This window comes from Hyaena hyaena, unplaced genomic scaffold, assembly GCF_003009895.1.
Source record: "Hyaena hyaena isolate Hyena2069 unplaced genomic scaffold, ASM300989v1 scaffold_316, whole genome shotgun sequence".
NCBI lineage: Eukaryota > Metazoa > Chordata > Mammalia > Carnivora > Hyaenidae > Hyaena > Hyaena hyaena.
This window is the reverse complement of record NW_024080946.1, coordinates 613,513-633,739: the sequence shown is the minus strand read 5'-3', so window position 1 is coordinate 633,739 and position 20,227 is coordinate 613,513. Positions and strand designations below refer to the sequence as shown.

General features: G+C 56.4%; 1 protein-coding gene across 2 annotated transcripts in view; it reads left to right on the top strand.

The window, feature by feature from the left end:
- LOC120242716 (monoglyceride lipase-like) overlaps positions 1-16,015 on the top strand; it is a 76,191-nt gene extending 60,176 nt beyond the window's left edge. The window contains exon 5 of one of the 2 annotated variants that reach the window (XM_039248634.1): positions 15,917-16,015. In XM_039248634.1, the coding sequence (XP_039104565.1) occupies positions 15,917-15,969 (53 nt within the window). In that variant the 3' untranslated portion in view covers positions 15,970-16,015. Of the gene's footprint in view, positions 1-3,354; positions 3,664-15,916 lie in introns of those variants that run through there. The other variant, XM_039248633.1, reaches the window with a different exon arrangement.
- Positions 16,016-20,227: the final 4,212 nt, after the last annotated feature.

Sequence of the window (20,227 nt, the reverse complement as noted above, 5' to 3'; positions counted from 1 at the left end):
AGCAGGAGAAGGAAGCCCGGAGAAGCAGAGGGAGAGCAGGGCTGGGTACCGGCCCGCTCGGGCCAGTCCGGGCCGGCTCACGTCAGCTGCCAGGCCAGACAGAGGCAGGGGTGCAGCCAGCACCAGGCAGAGGGCGTTGGGGTGCATGTCGCCCAGACTGGGCTCTTTGCTCCCTTGTGGCCTGTGGCCTTGACTGAGTCATCGGGCGGCTTCTGGGCCTCCCGTTGTTTGCAGAAGTAACCGTCTTCCCCAAGGACTATGTACAGCGAGGGGAGCGAGGTCAGAGGGCATTTGTGTTCCGTTCTCTGCAAATTCGGGGGCAGCGGTGACTGGGAGCAGAGCTGTGCCCACTCGGGCCATTCCCTGGGGGGCGGGGGGTGAATGGCCTCCTGCCCGGCGCCCGAGAACACCCCTGGGCCCTGAGGAGCACCAGGAAGGGGATGCGTTACCTTCCACGTGGTGGGCCGTGGGCGCGGACGGGAGTTCGGCTCTGGCACCTGCACACTCCCTGTTTCCGGGACCCTCGCCCTTCCGGGCAGCAGGGGCGGCGGGGGCGGCTGTGGGCGGCGCGGGGCCAGGGCCCTCCGTGCTCCTCCGCCGTTCTCGTTGTCCTTTCCCCTTGTTGGGCTTTTGCACTAACTTCCGAGCGTATCGTGTCTCCATAAGAATCTGGTGTCTATCCGATCACGCAGCGGTAGAGTTCTTTTTTTTTTTTTAATTTTTTTTTAATGTTTTATTTATTTCTAGAAGAGAGAGAGAGAGACAGCGTGAGCAGGGGAGGGTCAGAGAGAGAGGGAGTCACAGACTGAAACAGGCTCCAGGCTCCGAGCTGGCAGTCAGCACAGAGCCCGACGTGGGGCCCGAACCCACGAACCGCGAGATCACGACCCAAGCGAAAGTCGGACGCTTAACTGACTAAGCCACCCAGGCGCCCCCTTTTTTTTTTTCTTAATGCAAGACTGTTCCCCGAGAAAAAATATTAAGGGCACAGAACAAGTAAATGTAGGGGAATTTTTATGCCTCTAGAAAAATACAGCGGCTTTGGTGCGCGTGCTTTTTAGAGCAAGGCAGGAAGGCAGACACTCCTGACCAGTCCCACGCTAAGTACACCTGAGGCTACGGGAGAAGAGGGCCAGGAAGCAGCCCGGGGGGCGGGAAGGTGCCCCAGAGCGGGAGACACGGACATGGGGGCTGGGGTGGTTTTGCAGGAAGGGCCGTTCACGGGTCCGTGGGTTCCGGGAAGAGTCTTTCTGCCTCCGTCTTCCGTTTCAGATGCTCACTTGGCCCGTGAGGCCATGTTGCTGTTTCTAGAGGAACCTGTCAGGGGCGCCCAGAGAGACAGACCTTGTCCCGTGAGCAGTCCGGAACAATCCGCGTGCCACCAACAGAGGAATAGTTAGATCGACTGAGGCACGTTTGTACGTCGCTGTTTAAAAAGATAAAAAGAAGGAGGGAGATGGATAATTTGGGCCGTGGTAGGGTCTCCATGATACATTGCTAAGGGTAAAAACAGACGACGGTTTGTGGAAAGAAAAAGCGGGTCGTACTACACAATTGCGTGGAGATACAGACGTAAGACTGTGAGTTCGTAGAAACACCCCAGAGCGATCAGGTTAGCGAAGCCAAGATTGCACTCGCGTATTTCGTAATTTAGAATCGATAACAATTTTAAAGTCCACAGATGCAACCTGTGAGGACCACGCTGGGTCTGCGGGTCTTCCTCTGCCGACGCGCCTGAGCTCGGAGGGGCCTGCTGCCGACGGGGACCCGGCGTCCGGCACAGGACACCGTCCTCTCCGCCAGAGCCTCACGGCCTGGAGCAGACTTCTCTGCTACAATCATTCCTCAAGAGCAGATAGGAAGGGAGGCCGACCACAGGGCTGGGTGATTTCGTTTTCTCGCTTTATGTGTCCGTGTGTGGGTGCAAGTGTGACTTTAAAAAAAAAAATCAGCCTTTATTATTTTTCCCCAGATGACAAAAGTCCAGTTCATTGTTCCAATTTTGGAAACTATTTTATAATTTAAAAAAAAGTGGAAATAACCTTAACCAGACTACCCAGAAGCAACGAAGACCCTTTCCGGTCCCTTCCAGCCCCGTGCACATGTTTATGGGAGTATGTGTATACACACGCGTGTGTATGTGTGTGTAAGCAACTGAGGTTTTGTGCACAGAGCAAGCTTGCTGTTTCCTTGAGTCACTGGGGTCTGGCTTCTGCGTCCCTCACCGCGGGCCGGGGTCTCATTCCTTTGGCTTTGAACTTCCCTCTACTTTTTTGTACGTCGCTTCCAACGCTGGCAAAGGGGAGGGGGTGCAGCAGATTGAAGCTTAGTGGGAGCGGGCATGGGGACTGTCCCCTTACCTGCGTTGGTGCGGAGGCCCAGGGCCACCCGCGGGGCTGGGTGCACCATGGGGACTCCCCACTGCTTCTCCCAACAGACCCAGGTCAAGGGCCCTGAATTTCACCAGGAAGCAAACCGGGCCCAGGGGGCTGCTCAGCAGGGAGCCTGTGCTCCCCCCCATCACTGGCTTCCCTGTGCTCCCCACCCAGCTGGACGCTCCACGCTCTTCCCTCTGCCGTGGGAAGCGGGCACGCACCTCCTCTGTCACCTCCTCACCTTTACTGAAACATCACCTCCTCACGAGGCTCGGAAGTTGTCACCCCTCGTCCACGCAGGCCCCTGTGTGCTGCCCGTCTCCCCCCGCCCTGCTTTCTCCCACCAGCAGACCTGCTCTACGTTTTCTGGGTTTCTTGCCGGATTCCATCAGAATGACCACAGGCCTGTCTGGGGCGGGGAGGGGGCTCTCTGCGCGTCACATTCACCGCCCACCCCACCCTCCCAGCAGGTGCTCGGGAAACATCTGGCTGAATAAAACATGAGTGGAATTTGGAATGCAGGTGGGCTGGAAATGCGGAAATGGAGCAGGCCGTCAGGCCACCTTCCTTTTAAAGGGGACGTTATCTCAATGTATACATCCTGTAGGCGTCTGTGGCCGGAAAGCTCTCTGAAACTGTCGCTCTGCCTGTTCAGTGTGAGCGCGGTCGGAGTCCCGGGGTCGGGAGCTCAGACTTTGCACCAGATTTTACAGGCGTCCCAACAGGGAGCCATTCATAGGCTGCAACATGATGGTGGAGGGGGAGCAGCCCCCTGCGGCGGGGCCCAGCCTGGGGGCAGTCCCGTCTGCAGGGGGTTTGGTTGGTTGAGGATGAGCCCGCAAGGCGAGCAGAGCATGGGCTTCCCGTGAGGGGGCCGTGTGGACGGAAGGCAGCCCATCCGAGGTGGTCGGAGCCCGATGGGGAGGGCGCCACGTGCCCGAGCCGGGGGCTGAAACTGCACACGTTTGCTTCCGCACAGCTCTGGGGGCTGGACGTCCAGGGTCAGCAGGGGCGGTTCCCCTGAGGCCTCGCTCCACGGCGTGCAGACGGCCGTCTTCTCCGTGGTCATCCCTCTGTGTGGTCTGTGTCCCCGTCTCCTCTTGTAAGGATGCTGGTCGGAGTGGAGAGGCCGCGCCCCTGTGACCTCATTTTAACGTGATCGGCTCTTGTGAGAGGCCCTGTCTGCACACACGGTCTGTCCTGAGGGGCATACGCTCTTGTGGGGCCACAGCCCCCAGCGCCGCCGTGGGAGTGAGCCCGCTGAGCCGTGGGCAGCTCTGGCGGCCGTGGCCACAACCCGGGGCTTTCTCCCGGAGGTTATGCAGGAGGGAACGGAGCCAACAAACTGTGGCACAACCGTGACCTCAGAAGAACCCAGACTGAACTCCATGTTCCCCTGGAGGCCAGATGCCTCTTCGCGGTGGAGAGGGGAGGAATCCAAGGCCACAGAGGGCAGGCGCGTTGAGGGAAGAAACTAGAACTGCCGTCCACGGATCTTGCCAGCGAGACCCACAGTGTGGTCACAAGTTATTTGGTATTTGCTTACAGTTACTTTTCACACTTGGCATTTTGGAGAATACTTCTGAATCTTCTCGCTAATTACTCTGCTCTGTGTGATGTCCGGGGGGCCCCTTCCTGTCCCCCTTTCTGCGATGTGACCGAGTCACCTGTGCGGGCTCAGGAGTCCGTGAGCCAGTGCCAGGGACCTCAGCCGTGGGCCCATCGCAGGGTCCGAGTGTTTCCTTGGAGACCGTCTTCGAGGAGCTGGATAGGGGTCATGGCTGAAGCCGACGTCCCCGGAGCCTGGGACCATGTTTCATAAGCCTTTTCCAGCCGCCGGACGGAAGATCCTGTGACTGTCCGTTTGGGGCCGGGCTGGACTTGAGACCCTGCAGTCAGTTCTGCTGAGCCTGTCAGTTCGCCTGGAATGAACCTCCGTTTGTGACCCAATAACCCCCAACCTCGGGTTCTCATTAGTTCCCTCATTCCTGAGAATTCACTGTGGGTCTGGCGCGTTCTGGATGCTGGAGACCCAAGGATAAGGCATCCTGCCCCAGAGGAGCACACCGTCTCTGGGGGCTGATTCTATCATGTGGGGCAAATTACACTGGGGAGCAGGGACCCCGGGGCAGGGGAGCCCAGGCACATGGGGGACCTGGGGGGCCTTCCGGGGGAGGGACAAGGTGAGCCGAGCTCCACACCCAGTGAGGGGGTGGGGAGCGGGGGGCAGGGACCCTCTGGGCCGGCGAGGCGGGAGGACATAGGACCCCTGAGCCAAGGCAGGGGGGTGGGAGTTGCGCCCTCAGAAGAAGGGCGGCCGCCATCTGCCCAGGGATGCTGAGCAGCTTGGACGGACTTGGAGAAGCATAGCCACAGGGATGTGCGGGGCCCCCATGTGAGAAAATGGGGTGCAAGTGGCTGCGTGTATTTTTGTTTTGCTTTTTTTACCCCCGAAGCAGAGCCGGGAAGACTTTCCCACTTCAGCTGGGTGCCGGGCGACCCCAGGAGCCAGGTCTGTCCCGCTCGCCTCAGCCCTGCTGGCTGGCACTCTGCCATGTCCACCTGTCCCCGTCTGGGCCACCCCCAGGGGTCCCACTCTATCTGAACTCTGTTCCTCACGTTGGCACTTTTGTTAACGTGCTGGTCAGAGATAGGCCGTTTCCCAGCGGGTCCCGCAAGCCGTTGGTGCCCCAGTTCACCTTGTCCGTTCATCCTTCAAGGCTCGTCTGCTTCTGCTCACGGGAGGGCCTGTGACAACTGTCTGTGAAGGGAGCTGGCTCTGGGCGCAGCGCCCCCACCCACCACCCCCAACCTGCTCAGGCGAGGGAGGAAGGCTGTGCTGGGCGGTGGGGGGGGGGGGGGGGCTGGACAGACACGGCGCTGCCGTCACCTGCTCTCTCGTGTAACCTCCAGCCACCCACCAGCCAGTGTTCCCGGGGGCGGTCGTAACGGATGGCTTGGCCTGAGCTCACACCGCCTCACGGTAACGGTCAGGACTGAACCCAGACCCTTTCCACTGCCTCCCAGGAGCTCCGTCAGTCAACGGTTTACCTGTGTGTCAAACACATTAAGTCGAAACGTCATCTGTTTAATCAACAAAAATAGGGGCACATGGGGGGCTCAGTCGGTTAAGCGTCTGGCTTCGGCTCAGGTCATGATCTCACATTTGTGAGTTTGAGCCCCATGTCGGGCTCTGTGCTGACAGCTTCCGATGTTGTGTCTCCCTCTCTCTCTGCCCCTCCCCTGCTCATGCTCTGTTTCTCTCTGTCTCTCAAAAATAAATAAACGTTAAAAAATAATCAACAAAAATAAGGATGATCTGAAGGACACAGGGAAGATAGTTTTAAAACGTTGTGTTCTGTGAAAGCTGGGTCAGGTCAAGAATTTGGGTGATTTGGCCCGTAGTTGCCTATCCCTTTGGCATTTTCCCCTTTGCTTCTAAATATATTTAACATTTTCCTGAAGTTTCAAACCCTTGGGATTGCTGAGCTCACGGACTCATCTGTAATTTGCCACAAGCACTCTGGAATTTCCAGAGCGTCCTGTTATTTTCTTCACGGGCTTTTTTATACCTTGACCTCATCACATCCTGGAAGTTTCTGGGAGTGAACGCCTCGCCCCACCCCACAGCTGTTGCCTGTTTAGAAACTTGCTGTATATTCAGCTCTTGTCAGAATGATCTGGGCGAAAGGTCCGGTATTTCTGGGTGATTCTGGCCACTCCAGAATCTGTTGGTGAGACAGAAGACGAACAGGAGAAGCCTCCGCAGGCGTGACACGTGGGAGGTGATCGCTAGCCCCGCGGGGGGACCAGCCACCCTCCGTCCTGCCGTCACCGTGTCACCCTCCGTACGGTACAAACGATCCTTTCACTAGACGCCAAGAACCTTAGTTATGACACTTTTTGTCATGCTGTTTTCTCTTATTTATACAGTGGAGAGTAGGATGTTTTCAAATAAACCCTCTAAACATGGAATCCTGAAAACGCATTATTTCTGAAATGCCGCACCGTTAACAGCCTCTTAGCGGGTTACATTATAAAGCGTGTTGCAACTGCTAAAAAAAAAAAAAAAAAATCTGAGCCAAAATGTGTTTCCATAGCCCATATGCTGGATTCTGGCATCTTTATACCTTTTTCAAGCTGTCGTCAATTAGTAAAGAAATTAATTCCTGGCTTTACGTCCTTCGTAAAGCTGGGCTCGTCCACGGACGCTGCAGAGGTGCCGCGGAAGGTGGTCTCCTTCGGTGGGAGGTAACTGTGCGCGGCGGACGGGGCACAGAAACACGCTGCTCCGAGCATCCGTGGAAGGAAGCCTGGACCATCAGCAAACACAAGAGGAGGAAATGGCTTTTGTTGAGGGAAACAAACTGTTTATCGGGCCAACAAGCTGTGATCTCGGACTTTCTGCCGTCTGCACCGCGCGTCAAGGCGACGGAGTGGGAGGCGGAGGCAGCGCCCCCTGTCACACGCTGTCCCTGCCCTGGCCGCCCGCAGCCTAGGTCTCACCTGGGTTATGTCGCCCCCGTAGCCCTCGGCCCCATGACTCCGAGTCCCCCTTTGTGCCTACGCTCCACCCCGGGGACCCGCCAGGATGCTTTCAGCACTGGTGGGAGTGCAGAGGCCGATGACCAAACACGTTTTCTTGGTGGCAGCAAAGGGACATTCGGCTGTTAGCTCAAGGACGTGGTCCCTTTACTTTTAACTCATCGCTGGTCTTAGGCTCTCACACCTGGGTACGTGCCGTCACTAACGGGCCTTCTGCTCACTGGAGGTCACGGAGCAGAGAAAGCAAACTGATCTCGAGCAGGAAGGGACTGTGGGGTTGGGGGCATCCTCACCCCAGGAAGGCGCTGAGCTTGAACCCTGGAAGCAGACGGTGCGAACCATCTCGGGAAGGCTGCTGGGACGGGGAGGCTGTGGCTCCATGACGCAGCCCGGCGCCTGGATTATTCTAGGGACCGTTGTTCGGGTCACGTGCGTGTTCTGTGCTTTCTCCCTCCCGGAGGTGGAGGAGGAAACAAAAAATATGTGACTTGAGCTACGCGTTCTTCGGACCAAAGGGAAAGCTTTCCATAGCGTTCTTGCCCGGAAACAAAGTGGGTCTTCCTCCCGTCATAAACAAAGACCCAGCTTTCTGTGCAGACGAGGATGTGCTCAAGCTTGGATTTCCGTACTTTGCTGGCAACCAGATTGTCAATTTGGAAAGCGTTTTTGGTTCTAAGCACGGAGGCTCCCCAAAATAGAACTCTCTAGTTCTTCTGATCTAGAACTACCATTTTGCCAAGTCAGCCCTAACGGTTCTGTAAGCGTCTGTAAAAGATGTTCATCCCCTTGTTACTCGTAATGGCAAAGATCGAGGGCAATCTCAGTGCGTCACCATTGAGAATAGTTAAGTGAGCCTGGATTCTCTCCCCCTGATGGGGTGTCATGCAGTCAGTAGAAATCACAGAGGTTATGCGACAAGGGCACCTGGGTGGCTCAGCCGGTTGAGTGTCCGACTCTTGGTTTCAGCGCAGGTCAGAGCCCAGGATCTTGGGATCGAGCTCCTAAGTTTCTCTCTTCCTCTCTCTCTCTCTCCCAAAACAAAACAAAAAACAACACCCCCCCCAATTACGTAACGACGGGTAGGGGGTTGTTCATATATTAGATATCAAATTACAAATCAGCTCTAGGCCCCCAGCCCCTAGCAGGCATACAGCAGGCATTCAGGCAACATTTAGTTGGTTGAAACGAGCTGCTTTTCTGTCTTCCTGCAGCGGCCCTGTGAGAGAGGGCCTTCAGCACAGTGACCTCGTGACCACCCCACGCCCTTGCACGTGCCCTCCGGGACCCGATGTGGCAATAGTGGGTGTTGACTTGAACAAGGACTCAGATTATACTGCCCACTGTTCTTGCTGGGAGGCACACACGTGACCACCTCCGCCTAAACCTTCTGCCCTTCGTAAGGCACGCGTCCTGGGTGCCGCAGGTCGGGCCTGACCGAGGGCACCCGCTGGGGCGGCTCGCCTCCCAGAGTCCGAGTCTGTAGCTTGATAAAAAGAGCTGTTTAGGCATCATTCCACAATTTGAGGTTTTTCTTTCAGTCTTAGAGGTCTTCCCAAGCCATCGCATCGAGACCGAACCTTAGCAACACTCAATTCTGGTCGGCGAGGGCAGGAGTGGGTTGTTTTTTATTTGTGTGCTTGTTTCATTTCTAATCTCTGCAAGCTCGTGCTTACTGGTCACTGCCTCTATGCGCAGCAGTGACCTGAGCTCTGTGCTGAGGATCTCAGTCAATGTCACCGGTGATCCAAGTCGGGTAGGGCTGTCGTCGCTCCCTCCCCTGGTAGCCAAGGAAGTCGAACTCGCCGCACGATGCCTTACTACACCGGTGCCAGATCTGACCCAGGGTTGTGCCACCTAACCCCACGCTCCACCGCTGCCTGGGTGCTTGCCGGGTTCTCCCCACACAGGTGCCTTGAACGTGCATTGCTTACAGTTTAACTGAGACACGGGGCTGGCGGCCACCATACAGGGCGGTGCAGCCCGGCCTGGTGCCATCCTACAGCCACCCTGCCCGGTGGCACAGAGGGCCTTGGAGCCCTGCAGCCAGGATGGTGGGGAACGCTCCCTCCGGCAGCCGCAGGACCCTGGCCCGTCCCTCCGTGCTGGGAGATGAGCAGCATGCCTGGGTGGCGAGGGTGGGCAGAGAGGGCCAGATGGCCCGTCTCTACCCTCTTCCCAGGCTGGGCCAGCAGGGGGCAGGGGCTCAGACTAGCAGGACCCCAAGGATCCCGGCAGATGGCTGCTGCCGAAGGCCTCCCTTTGCCTGGTCCATTGTTCCAATGAGAGCGAGTGGGTGGGGGGTGCCTGCGGCCGGACCCCAGGTCCCCAGCCCCCTCCTCTTCACCATCATCACGAGGGACTCCCCCCCCCTTAGGATCGGATCCGGGAAACAAGACTTCCTGGGGGATGGCTTGCTCCCCAGTCCGCTTGAGGAATCAACAGGAAGGATCCGAATCGTCATCCCCAAACATCTAGGAACCGTGGGCACTTCTGACGTTGGGCTCCTTTGCTAACACCGTGTGCCTCGTTAGTGCATAATTAATGCCAGTTTTGAGGAACGGATGACTTCACTGTATCCTGTGCTGGGACTGAAAAGGACACGGCAGATGTTTCAGTGCAAAGAACGCAGAGGTGCTCTGGGTCCAGACCCCGTCTTCATGATAACCTAATAATGACAGTAAGCATGTATTGAGCACTTACTGTGTGCCACACACGGCACTAAGCACCTTCCACTCATGCTCTCCCTTAGCCCCGTGGCACCCCATGGAGAGGCCTTGTGAACGCCCCTCGCTGCAGGGGAGGATGCCGAGCTTTTGCCGGCAAGGTCCCCGGCCCGGGTCACAGGGAGGCACAGCCGACTCCAGCCCACTTCCCGAACCCCAGCCGTCCACTGCCCGGCACCCTCTGGCTCTTGCCTCTCTGTCTTTGCATCGGACCGGTGGTCTGCAGGTTAGAGTTGTGTCACGGGGCTCCCGGGGGCTCAGTCTGTGGAGCATCCGCCTCTTGATTTCGGCTCAGGTCATGATCCCATGGTCATGAGATCGAGCCCCGCATCGGGCTCTGTGGTGATGGCACAGGGCTTGCTTGAGGTGTGTGTGTGTGTGTGTGTGTGTGTGTGTGTGTGTGTGTACATTTATAGGATCCCACATCCTGGAGAAATGCATCTGCCCTTCTGTTAAGGCAATCCACTTTACCGTGTGCATTCCCCTTTGGTTTTTCCAAACCTTGGCCAAGGCTCAGCACGAGCTGAACTTGGGTTGCGGCCTCGCTGTGTGTTTATCGTGTTTACCTGACCCTCAGCTCCAAGCAACGGAAGCAGTTCCCCACGTGGGACTTTCTGGAATCGCGTAGAGGACCTGACACTTCGATCTCCATGTTTTGGAACGGGGAGAAGAGGTCTGTCACACATGAAGCCTGGGAATTTGTCGTTCGCCGGGAGTCGAGCCGGGAGGTGATGTGCGGGGACACGGGTTGGGCGCAGGGAAGAACTCTGGCGTGGGAGAGGGCCGGACGCCAGGGCGGCGTACGAATCTTCTCTGACTGCGTGCGCGGGGAAAGGGGCTGTGCCGGCTGGTGCGGAGGCCTGGGGCAACCTCTGCTGTTCCCCGGATCCCCCAGCAGCTTCGCGAGATGGGCGCACGGCTCCAGTTTTGCCCTCGGGCGAGCATCTTCAGATGTGTGTCCCACTCCGTTGCTTTGTTATTTTTATTTCCGGCTTCTGTCACTAGAGCTATAGACTCTGAAAAGATACATTGTTAGCTTTTCTTTGGGTTTGTTTTTTTCAGCTTTATATAAAACTGCTGAACTGCACACTTACCCAGTCTTTCAAGGACCCGCTTGTTTTCATTTTATATTTTGTTGCTGCGTTTTGACCACGTGGCTGCAGGTCGCCTTCTGGATTTGGCTGTAGAGCGAGTCCCCTTTGCTACAAGATGTCCATTCTCTGGCTCCGACCACAGGCACCGTCTCCTGCGGTTTCCTGTCTCCTGGGGTCTCTCTTGGGCCTATGTGTGCCTGGGGTAGAGTTGTTGGGTTGTTAAGGACAGAATTTCAACCCTACGTGACGCCCACATGTTTTCCAAAGCGACTGCACCGGCCTCTCTCTTCCTGTAATGTGGATGAGCGGGTGATTGCATTAGGCTTAGAAGCCGGCGCGTGATGGGCGCCCCCTCCCTGCCCCTCGCAGTGCCTGCTCCGCTCTGCTAGCTCATCCGTGGCGAACGCGCCCCCTGGGTTTGAGCAGCCGTGACCCCCCATCTGGCTCCCGCTGCTGGCCCAGCCACGTGGTCCTCAAGGCCAGAGGCTCCGCCATGACCGCTGCCCAAACCACCCACCCTGCGAGGGCCCCGCCCACCTGGTGCGCACTGGCCTCCTGTGGGGCAGCCGGGAAGGCAGGGCTGGTACCCTGATTACAGGCCCCCCGCCCGCCCGATGTCCCCAGGAAAACCAAAGCCAGCTCTGCGGAGCCAGGCTCGGAGTCGGCCCCACACCCCTCCCCCCGGAGGAGAGCTGCCCCGGAAAGTCGCTGGGCTGATGTGAATACACGCCAGGGCCTGCCAGCTAGCGAACTGTGCCCTGGATCTCCATGGCGGGTGTGGGGTCGGGCCAAGGCCACGACCATAGCCCTTTCGCTGGTTTGTTCACCTTTTCAGGGCTGGTTTCTCTGGGAGGCTGAGCCGACCCTCGGGGTGGGGGGGGCGCCCACAGGTGGGAGACGCTGAGAGATCTCTGCTTGTACAGAAACCCCCACACAGGTTAGCAGCTGGGAAAACCGGAGCCGTGGGCTGTGCCGCGGACGCCTCACGGAGAAGCCAGGGCGCTGCGTTCACACGGAGGGCGGCAGAGTTGGGGGCCGGCCCCCGCACGTCTCCGGGAAACTGTGTCGTCCTAGACATGCCTCCCTGACGGGCGCTGGCCTGGTGTTCACACTGCATGCACAGGCCTGCGTGTTAAGTAACACCTGCTCCTCTTCCCGGACGGAAAAGTTTCGGTGTGGCTTTCCAGCCCCGCCACCTGAGGCTTCCCGTGGACTCCGTCCCAGCCTCGGGGGCCTCAGTCTCCCTGTCTGCGGGGGAAGAAGATGGTGCTGCACCCTGTGGGGGCCCAAAAGGTGGAGGTCAGGGCGACATGTCCTTTATTGAGGAAAGTCCCTGGCTCGCTGTGTCTTCAGTCCCCACGCCCTGGGGACGGCCCCACACCCTGACAGCTCCCTCCCTCCCCCCAGAGGTGACGCTTTCCCTCCTGACTATGGGCAGCCAGAGCAAGGTCTGCGCCGGGGGCCCTTATACACAGGGGGGCATAGATGTAGTCGGTGGGCAGAGCCTCAGATGGCATTTTCCATGATGGTCTTGTGGCAAAAGTGATCGAGTGAGGCCAAACCTGTCACTCTCCTTGGTGAAACTGTCCCGGGTGCCTCTTCTCCCTGGGAAGACCCAGCGCCTCGACTGTGGCCCCCGCCTCCCACGCGGGGCCCTGTCCAGTCTGTGCCTGCCCTTCCTGGACCCGGCCGCTCTTCCCAGCCCAGCTCAGATGGCGTGTCCTCCGGAGGCCCTGCACCGGGGACGCTCCGTGTCCGGAGAGCTCACGGTCCTGTGGAGGCTGCCCGTGGTGACGGGCGTGAGCGGTTTGCCCACAGACGCCAGGTCCTCGGTGAACATCGGATGCTGCTCTTTGTGGCTTAATTGAGGCGTCTGTCTCTGCCCAGCCTGCACGTCCCCGCCCTCGGATACTTGGGAGGGCTCTCCAGGGAGCTTCCCAGGGCCCTGTCTGCACCTGCGCAGGCGCTAAGGCGCTTGGCCACCTGGGGAGTGTGAGCCACCTGGCGGGAGACACGGCCGCTCCCAGGACTGGGTTCAGGTGTGAGCAGCTCCGGGCACGGGCTCGGCGGAAGGTGCCAGCTGTGTGTTTTCCCTGCAGTCCCTTGATGCTACCAGGAGGGGCTTTGCTTTTCATTCCATCAGCTCCCCCGCCTCCTGCTTCCTGCCCACATTTGCACGGAGCCATGACAGTCAAAGCACTGGGTTTGGGGCCAGAACCCTGCGCTGGAGTCCTTGGCCAGCCTCTAATGCCGTCCAGCCTACCTGAGGGTGCTAGAAAACGGGGAAATGGATCCCTAACTCGCAGAGTCATGAGGATCAGGTGGAGTAAACTCCGGGAAAGGGGCTTTGTAAATTGTGGACTGCCGTGCAAATGTCCAGGGCTGTTATGACCGCTTCATCAACACCTCCTCTCCCTTCCCCTCCTTAAGGCTGTGTTACCAGCCTTTTCCTCTATAAGAAACAGAATACTAAGTAGAACTAGTTCCCTAAGAAAAGGGAGATGGGTGTTCATTTCTTTCTGTTCTAACGTTAATAGGATCAGCAGCTTTCTGGGTACTTCCCACCATTTATTTTTTTTTGTACATGGAAAATACAAGTATTTTGTATGAGACAAAGAGAGACTGGGATTGTTTAATCATTCAACAAAGAATTCCTAAGCGTTTACTTTTCGTCAAAAACAGTGCTAGCGTTTTAAGAGTACCTAAGATTGGCTTTAATCAGATGTGGTAAGACACACGGACACAAAGGTGACCGTCACGAAGTAAGAGTTTATTACATTCAAGGGCACCTGGGTGACTCAGCTGGTTAAGCGTCCACCTTCGGCTCAGGTCATGATCTTGTGGTTCGGAAGTCTGAGCCCTGCTTTGGGCTCTCTGCCTTCAGCATAGAACCTGCTTCGGATCCTCTGTCCCCCTCTCTCTCTGCCCACCCCCCATGCTTATTCTCCTCTCTTTCTCTCTCTCTTTGAAAAATAAAAAGGGAATTTATTACATTCATAGATCCCAAGAAAGGGCCCCAGGCAGGGCCATGCGAGGAGGCACAGGGTCATCAGGAAACAGAGAGGCTGAGGGCAGGGATGTGGGCTGGAAACTTGACTGTGGTTCCCGGGGGAACGGGTGGGGCAGGATAAGCAGGCATAGAGTCGACTGGCCTAAGTAATTTCAGCTTGCTCTGGGGCACCGGGCTGTCCCTGGCTACCTGGGACCTGGCCCTGGGGTGATTGGGGCAGGGGGTTAGTGCCCTGGAGGGTGAGAGCCAAAGAGGAGGGGTCGTGGGGCGAGTGGGCTCTGGAGTGGTCGGTTTGCATCTGGAAGACGAGCTCACAGATGAGTTCTTTCCCATCTCTAGAAACCGGCTAACGCTAGGAGGGACAGTCCTTCTGGGGCCAGCAGTAACCAGGCACAGAAAATAAAAAGCATAGTGCGTAGGGGAAGCAGGATGAACAAGACAAAACAATATATTGGATTAAGGTCTGTGGTGCAGGGTTCTTTCAAAAGATACAAGGGAGGGGCGCCTGGGCGGCTCCATCCGTTGAGCATCCGACTTCGGCTCAGGCCATGATCTCGCGGTTCGTGGGTTCGAGCCCCGCGTCGGGCTCTGTGCTGACAGCTCAGAGCCTGGAGCTGCTTCAGATTCTGTGTCTCCCTCTCTCTCTGCCCCTCCCCTGCTTGTGCACACACACGCCCTCTCGCTGTCTCTCAAAAATAAATTTTTTAAAAGCCACAAGGGAAAGCAGCATTTGAACTGCCCACGCAGGCTGGTGCTCAGTAGGCTCAGTCTACACGGCGGGAAAGGAAGCACATCAACCGTAGTTGGAGTCACGGAGTTAAATCTCTCTGATGAGGGGCCGTTTTGGAAACAGTGCCTGCCGTTCAGGTGAAAGGCATTAATCAAGCCCCTACTCTCCGCAGGGCCTGCGCACGGAGCCCCGGGGAATATGCAGAGGAATAAAATAGCCTCCTTGCTCACGAGGCCAGCCTGGCAAACGCGGGGTCCTCGCTTGCCGAACCTCGTCTCCCGTGTCCATGGCAGACATCACTACTTAGGCACAGAGCTCTTTCCTGCCCGGTCCAGCCAGCCTCGCCTTAGACCCCTCCACGGCCTTGCCGAGCAGCGGGCCGCCAGCCACTAATCGGGACTTTTGTCACCCTGGCTCCAGGGACCCTCAGTCCATGGTGGGGGTGGTGCCGGAGGAGCCCACGTGTGGTAGAGACGGGAAGTGCTTTGGGAGCGTGGAAGGGAAAGCTCACAGCCGCAGGCCTCAGGCAAGTGGGAGGATTGGAGACGGTCTCGAAGGACTTTGCTCCCGGCCTGGTGCAGGAGGGAGGGCGCTGGGGGAGGGGCTGTTCCCCGAGGGGCGCGAGGCGGGAAGTGGCTGTGCCTTGAGGGACGGTGGGCACATGGCCGGCTGTGTGGCTTGGAATGTGCTTTCTATGGAGGCAGAGGGATGAGTGGGGAGCCTTTAGCGGAGGCCCCGAATGCTGGCCCGGAATGTGCAGACTGAGTTCTAGAAAGTGGGGGCGGTCTGGCCACTTCAGGATCAGAGCAGTGCCCAGAGGGGAGGCGGGGCTGTGGTGAGCGGTTTGGAGCCCCGAGGGCTTGGGGCCAGCCGGGGGGCTGGGCAGGAAGGGGGGTGCAGTGACAGGCTGAAAGGCGACGAGGGTCTCATGCCCTGCGAGTGACGTGGGAGAGCAGATGAGCAGGCGGGCTCGGGAGGCCGTGCGTCTGCAAGTCGGAGGGATTCAGGGGGCGGCCGGATGTAGGGATAGAATTAAAGTCGAAGACCACAGCCTTTTTTGGCCTGAATGATTCGGAAAGATGGTGGGGCCGTGAACCACCATGTGGAGCCCAGGAGGGAGCCCGACTGAGAGGCAGGGTGAGGAGTGTGACCGTCAGGAATCTTCAGGACCAAGGGACAGAAAGACTGAGCTGCCGCTCTGGAAGGAGCCTGGAGCCAGGGACTGGGTAGCTCGGGGGCACCCACCAGAGAAGGGCCAGCCTGGGGCCACGCACGAGCAAGGGCCAGCCTGGGGGTGCACGGGGGCCACGCACGAGCAAGGGCCAGCCTGGGGGTGCACGGGGGCCACGCACGAGCAAGGGCCAGCCTGGGGGGTGCACAGGAGCCTCCGCACCGAATGCGTAGGGAGGAGAGGCCGATACTGTTGTGTTTCATGATAGGGGCCAACTCAGAAAAAGCAAACCGGCAGAACGGAGCAGAAATCCGGAATTAGACTAGATTCAAGTGAAAAGGGAACTTTCATGGATGACAAGGGTGACCTCACCGAAAGACTTTTTCCTGAATTTTGTTAAGACAAGACCCATCTGCATTTTGGAACTTGATGGAGGGGGCGTTGTACAACATGGCTGAGTGCATTTAATGCCACAGAACCTGACGCTTCACAGCGATTCATGTAAATTTCGTGTTATGTACACCCACAAACAGTGAAACGAAACTGTAAAAGAACTCACCGCATATGACTGACATCCCTTAGAACCCTGAGGTGGAGAAAGCCTCTATAGCCAAGAATCAAAACTCAGAAGGCATAAAAAGAAAGGATTGATCGTCCGACTATTTAAAAATAAAACTCTTCTGCACAGCCAAGCACAACATAAACAGAGTCTATAAAAAAGCTCTGAAATACCAAGACGAAATGCAAGACCCTGACAGAAAAAATAAGCAAAGACATGAATGCTTCGGTTCCCCACAAAACAAATACAACTTGTTCTTGAGGAGATGTTCAACCTGTCCTTTCTCCCTCATCTTTTCGGTAAAAACCCAGACACGCTTAGTTGGTCAGACTGAGAGAGAGCCGCCTTCTCCCATCCCCGGCGGATGGAGTAGAGAGAGCACGTCCCACATGGAGGGGAATTTGGCAAAAACTCCAAGTAACACCCACGTACTTCCCATCCAGGCAGCCCAGCGTCTAGACCTCTACCCCGAAGGCATGTCTTCCCCAGCATGAAGTAAAACACCCCCGGGTTAGTCATTACAGTCAACTGTGTCATCAACAGAGACTGGCTCTTACACAGATAGTTTGCCACAAGAGACGCCCGAAGAAACTTTCATTCGCCCACAGGAGTACCGCGCAGCCGTAAAACAGAATGAAGAAGAGTTCTGCCGCCTCGTTGTGCTGCGGAGTAACGTCCAGAAGATGCTAAAAGTGAAAAAAAACATCATGTTGTAGAATCGAGTCACGTGTGGCGTGCTACCTTTAATGTAGGAAAGGAGGGAAAACAAGATTAATAGATAGATAGGAGGCGCCTCGGTCGCTCAGTCGGTTGAGCATCCGACTTTTGATCTCAGCTCAGGTCTTGATCTCAGGGTTTGAGTTCGAGCTCCATGTTGGGCTCCGCGCTGGGAGGGAAGACTGCTTAAAAAAAAAAAAAAAAAAAAAAGGATCAGCGCACCTGGGAGGCTCAGTCGGTTGAGCGTCTGACTTCAGCTCAGGTCATGATCTCATGGTTGAGTTCAAGCCCCACTTCAGACTCGCCGCTGTCAGCGCAGGGCCCGCTTCAGATCCTCTGTCCTGTCTCTGACCCTCGCCTGCTTGCGCGCCGTCTCAAAAATAAATAAAACATTTTAAAAATATATTTTTAAAAAGATAAACGATTTTTGTATTTCACCAAAAAGCAATGCTTTGAGAAAAAAAACAGAAAATAACTTCAGTGGTGAACCTTAGGGAGCAAGAGGTGAAAGGTAGAGAAGACGGGCATAGAAGCGAGAGTCTTTTTATGAATTTCTAACTGTTGTGCCAGGTCGATGTGTACGTACTTGGAAAAGAAACTTAAATTGAAAAGCAAAACTTACAGCTGGAATCGAATTTATTTTGAGGCGAATGAATCTAATTGTCTATCAAATTAGAAGCACACAGAGAAAATAATTATGGCACGTGTGTGATAACTTGAACGTGAAAAATAAGACCGTGGCCATATCCTTACTGAACTATATTCTAAGGCCGGGGGTGGGGCGTGGGGGAGGGGAGTGGGGGATATTTGTTCAGTGGGCATATCTGTCCGCTCGGCCGCCGTGACAAAGCACAGATGCACGGCTTGAACAGCGGGCATTTATTCCCTCACAGCTCTGGAGGCCCGAAGCCCGAGGCTAAGGTGTGGGCAGAACTGGATTTTTCTGAGGCCTCTGTCCTCGGCTGGCACGTGGCCGTCTTCTCCCCGTGTCCTACGTGGTCCCTTCCTGTGCACGTGCTCTTAATGTCTCATGTCCCAGTCTCCTCGGCTTACGAGGACTTCAGTCGGAGACGGTTAGGACCCACCATCAGGGCCACATTTCAGCGAAATCCGCTCTTTGGAGGCCTGTCTCCAAGGGCAGTCACAGTGTGAGCTGTGGGGCGTGAGGACTCCAGCATCAGGATTCTGCAGGGACACAGGTCAGCCCGTGACCACGAGTGTGGGGCTTGGCTTGGGCAGGTTCTGGGGGTGGACGATGGAGATGGCAGTGGCGACCGTGAATGTACTCGGCACCAACGGACCGTACGCTAAAATATAATTAAGATGGTTCATTTTGTGTGTGTATATTTTACCACCATAAAAAAATAGAAATAAATTTAAGAAGGGAGGGGAAAACAGGGTGCATGCGACAGTCAGGGGGCCGTGGGGCCAGGGCGCCAGGGCCAGGGATGCGTGGCAGATAGGACAGCAGGAAGCAGGAAGCTGCCGTCTGACCAATAGTGCGGGTTCTGAACTGGGGGTCTGAGCGGCCTGTGAGTTCAGGCAGGAAGTCCTCACCCTTTCCATCTGTGAAATGGGCGCTGCCTTCATTGTTACCATGACAGCTGCCTCACACAGGCGGCAGGAAGGATTGAGGCAGCTACCTGAGCTGTGTGGCCCCCTGTTCTCTGGGAGCTCTTTCTTTTTTTTGTGATTTTCAAGTAATGGCATCAGCTGCTTTCAGCCCGAATAAGGAAGCCGCAGCAGCCAGCCCACTGTTTCTATAGCGACCAATGTCCTTCAGGGACGGAAAATGTGGAGAGGGACCCTAAGAAAAAACAAGGGAAAATGAACAGCCCAGACACGTGGCAGATAATAAAACCCAGGAGAGACACCCCGTGACCTAGTTTCCCCGCGGCTGCGCCGAGATTTCCGGCGAGCACCCTTCACTATCTTACCTGTCCCGTTGTCGTCACTAAAAGCTGTAAAGTGAGGTGACAGAATGCAACACTTCACCTGGTGAAAGGCTGACACCGAAACACAGCCGTGAGGATCAGGAAAGGGGGAAAAAGCCCAGAAAGTTCCGAGCCCCTTCAATCTCACTCCCGGCCGCTTGGGAGAAGTCAGCCTGGGGACACACCTGTCCTTTTCTTTCTTCCTTGGAAGCAAGGAAGGCGTCCCGGCTGCGCGGACAGGCCTCGCGCTGGCTCCTCGCCTCCCGGTCCTGTGATCTTGGGCAAGCCCCTTAACCATTCTGTGCCTCACCTTGCTAAGCTATAGAATGGGGAGAGGATTCCCACGTCCGACAGCGGTCGGAAAGGGTTCGATGGGGTGATCCCTTCAGGTCCTCAGTAAAGACGGGCTGGTGATGGGGCGCCTGGGTGGCTTAGTCGGTTAAGCGTCCGACTTTCGCTTGGGTCATGATCTCGCGGTTCATGGGTTCGAGCCCCGCGTCGGGCTCTGTGCTGACTGCCAGCTCAGAGCCTGGAGCCTGTTTCAGAGTCTGTGTCTCCCTCTCTCTCTGACCCTCCTCTGCTCACGCTGTCTCTCTCTCTCTCTCTCTCCTAGAAATAAATAAAAAAATATTTAAAAATTAAAAAAATAAATAAATAAATAAATGTATACAGCCCTCTAATCATCAACCAAGTGAGATCTTTGAATCCGCGCTCCTCTGGCGGGTGGCCCCGAGGGCACGTCCGCCTCCAGACTGCCCGACAGGTTGGCCGGCAGAGAATTCTACCTGATCCCAGTCGGACGTGGGGTGGAGCAGGGGACTGTTCGCTCTGGGCCCTCCACCGCGGCCCGTCTGGCATCCTACGCATGTCACCTGCCCCGGGATCCGTAAGCATTTGCACCTTCAGCTCTCGGTCCGGTCCACCCTCAGCTGCAGCAAACAACTGAGGCTGCATGCTTCCGGCACCATCCGTGTTCACTAAGTACCTTTCCTGGAACCGAATATACATTTCTGGGGCCTTTGCTGAACCAGCAAGAGGGAAAAAAAAAGTATGAAGTATGGCGATCTCTTCGTACAATCTGATTACAAAAACAAACATCTCATATTAAGCCTGACGGAAGGGCTGAATTGGGGGTCTGCCAGCTTTTGGCTTGAAACGAAGTAGGAATGTGTTGTTTAACTTGCATCCCACAAGCAGGAACCTTATTTATATCTCTCTGAAATGCTTGCTCTCAGAAAACCCAGAGAGAGAGAGAGAGAGAGAGAAAACAAACATGTGTCATAAAATAATTGCAGATCTAGTTTATCCAACATTCCGCAGTGTCTATTCCAAGGTAGACCTCGCCGGGGCTCCGGGCCAGGACCTCAGG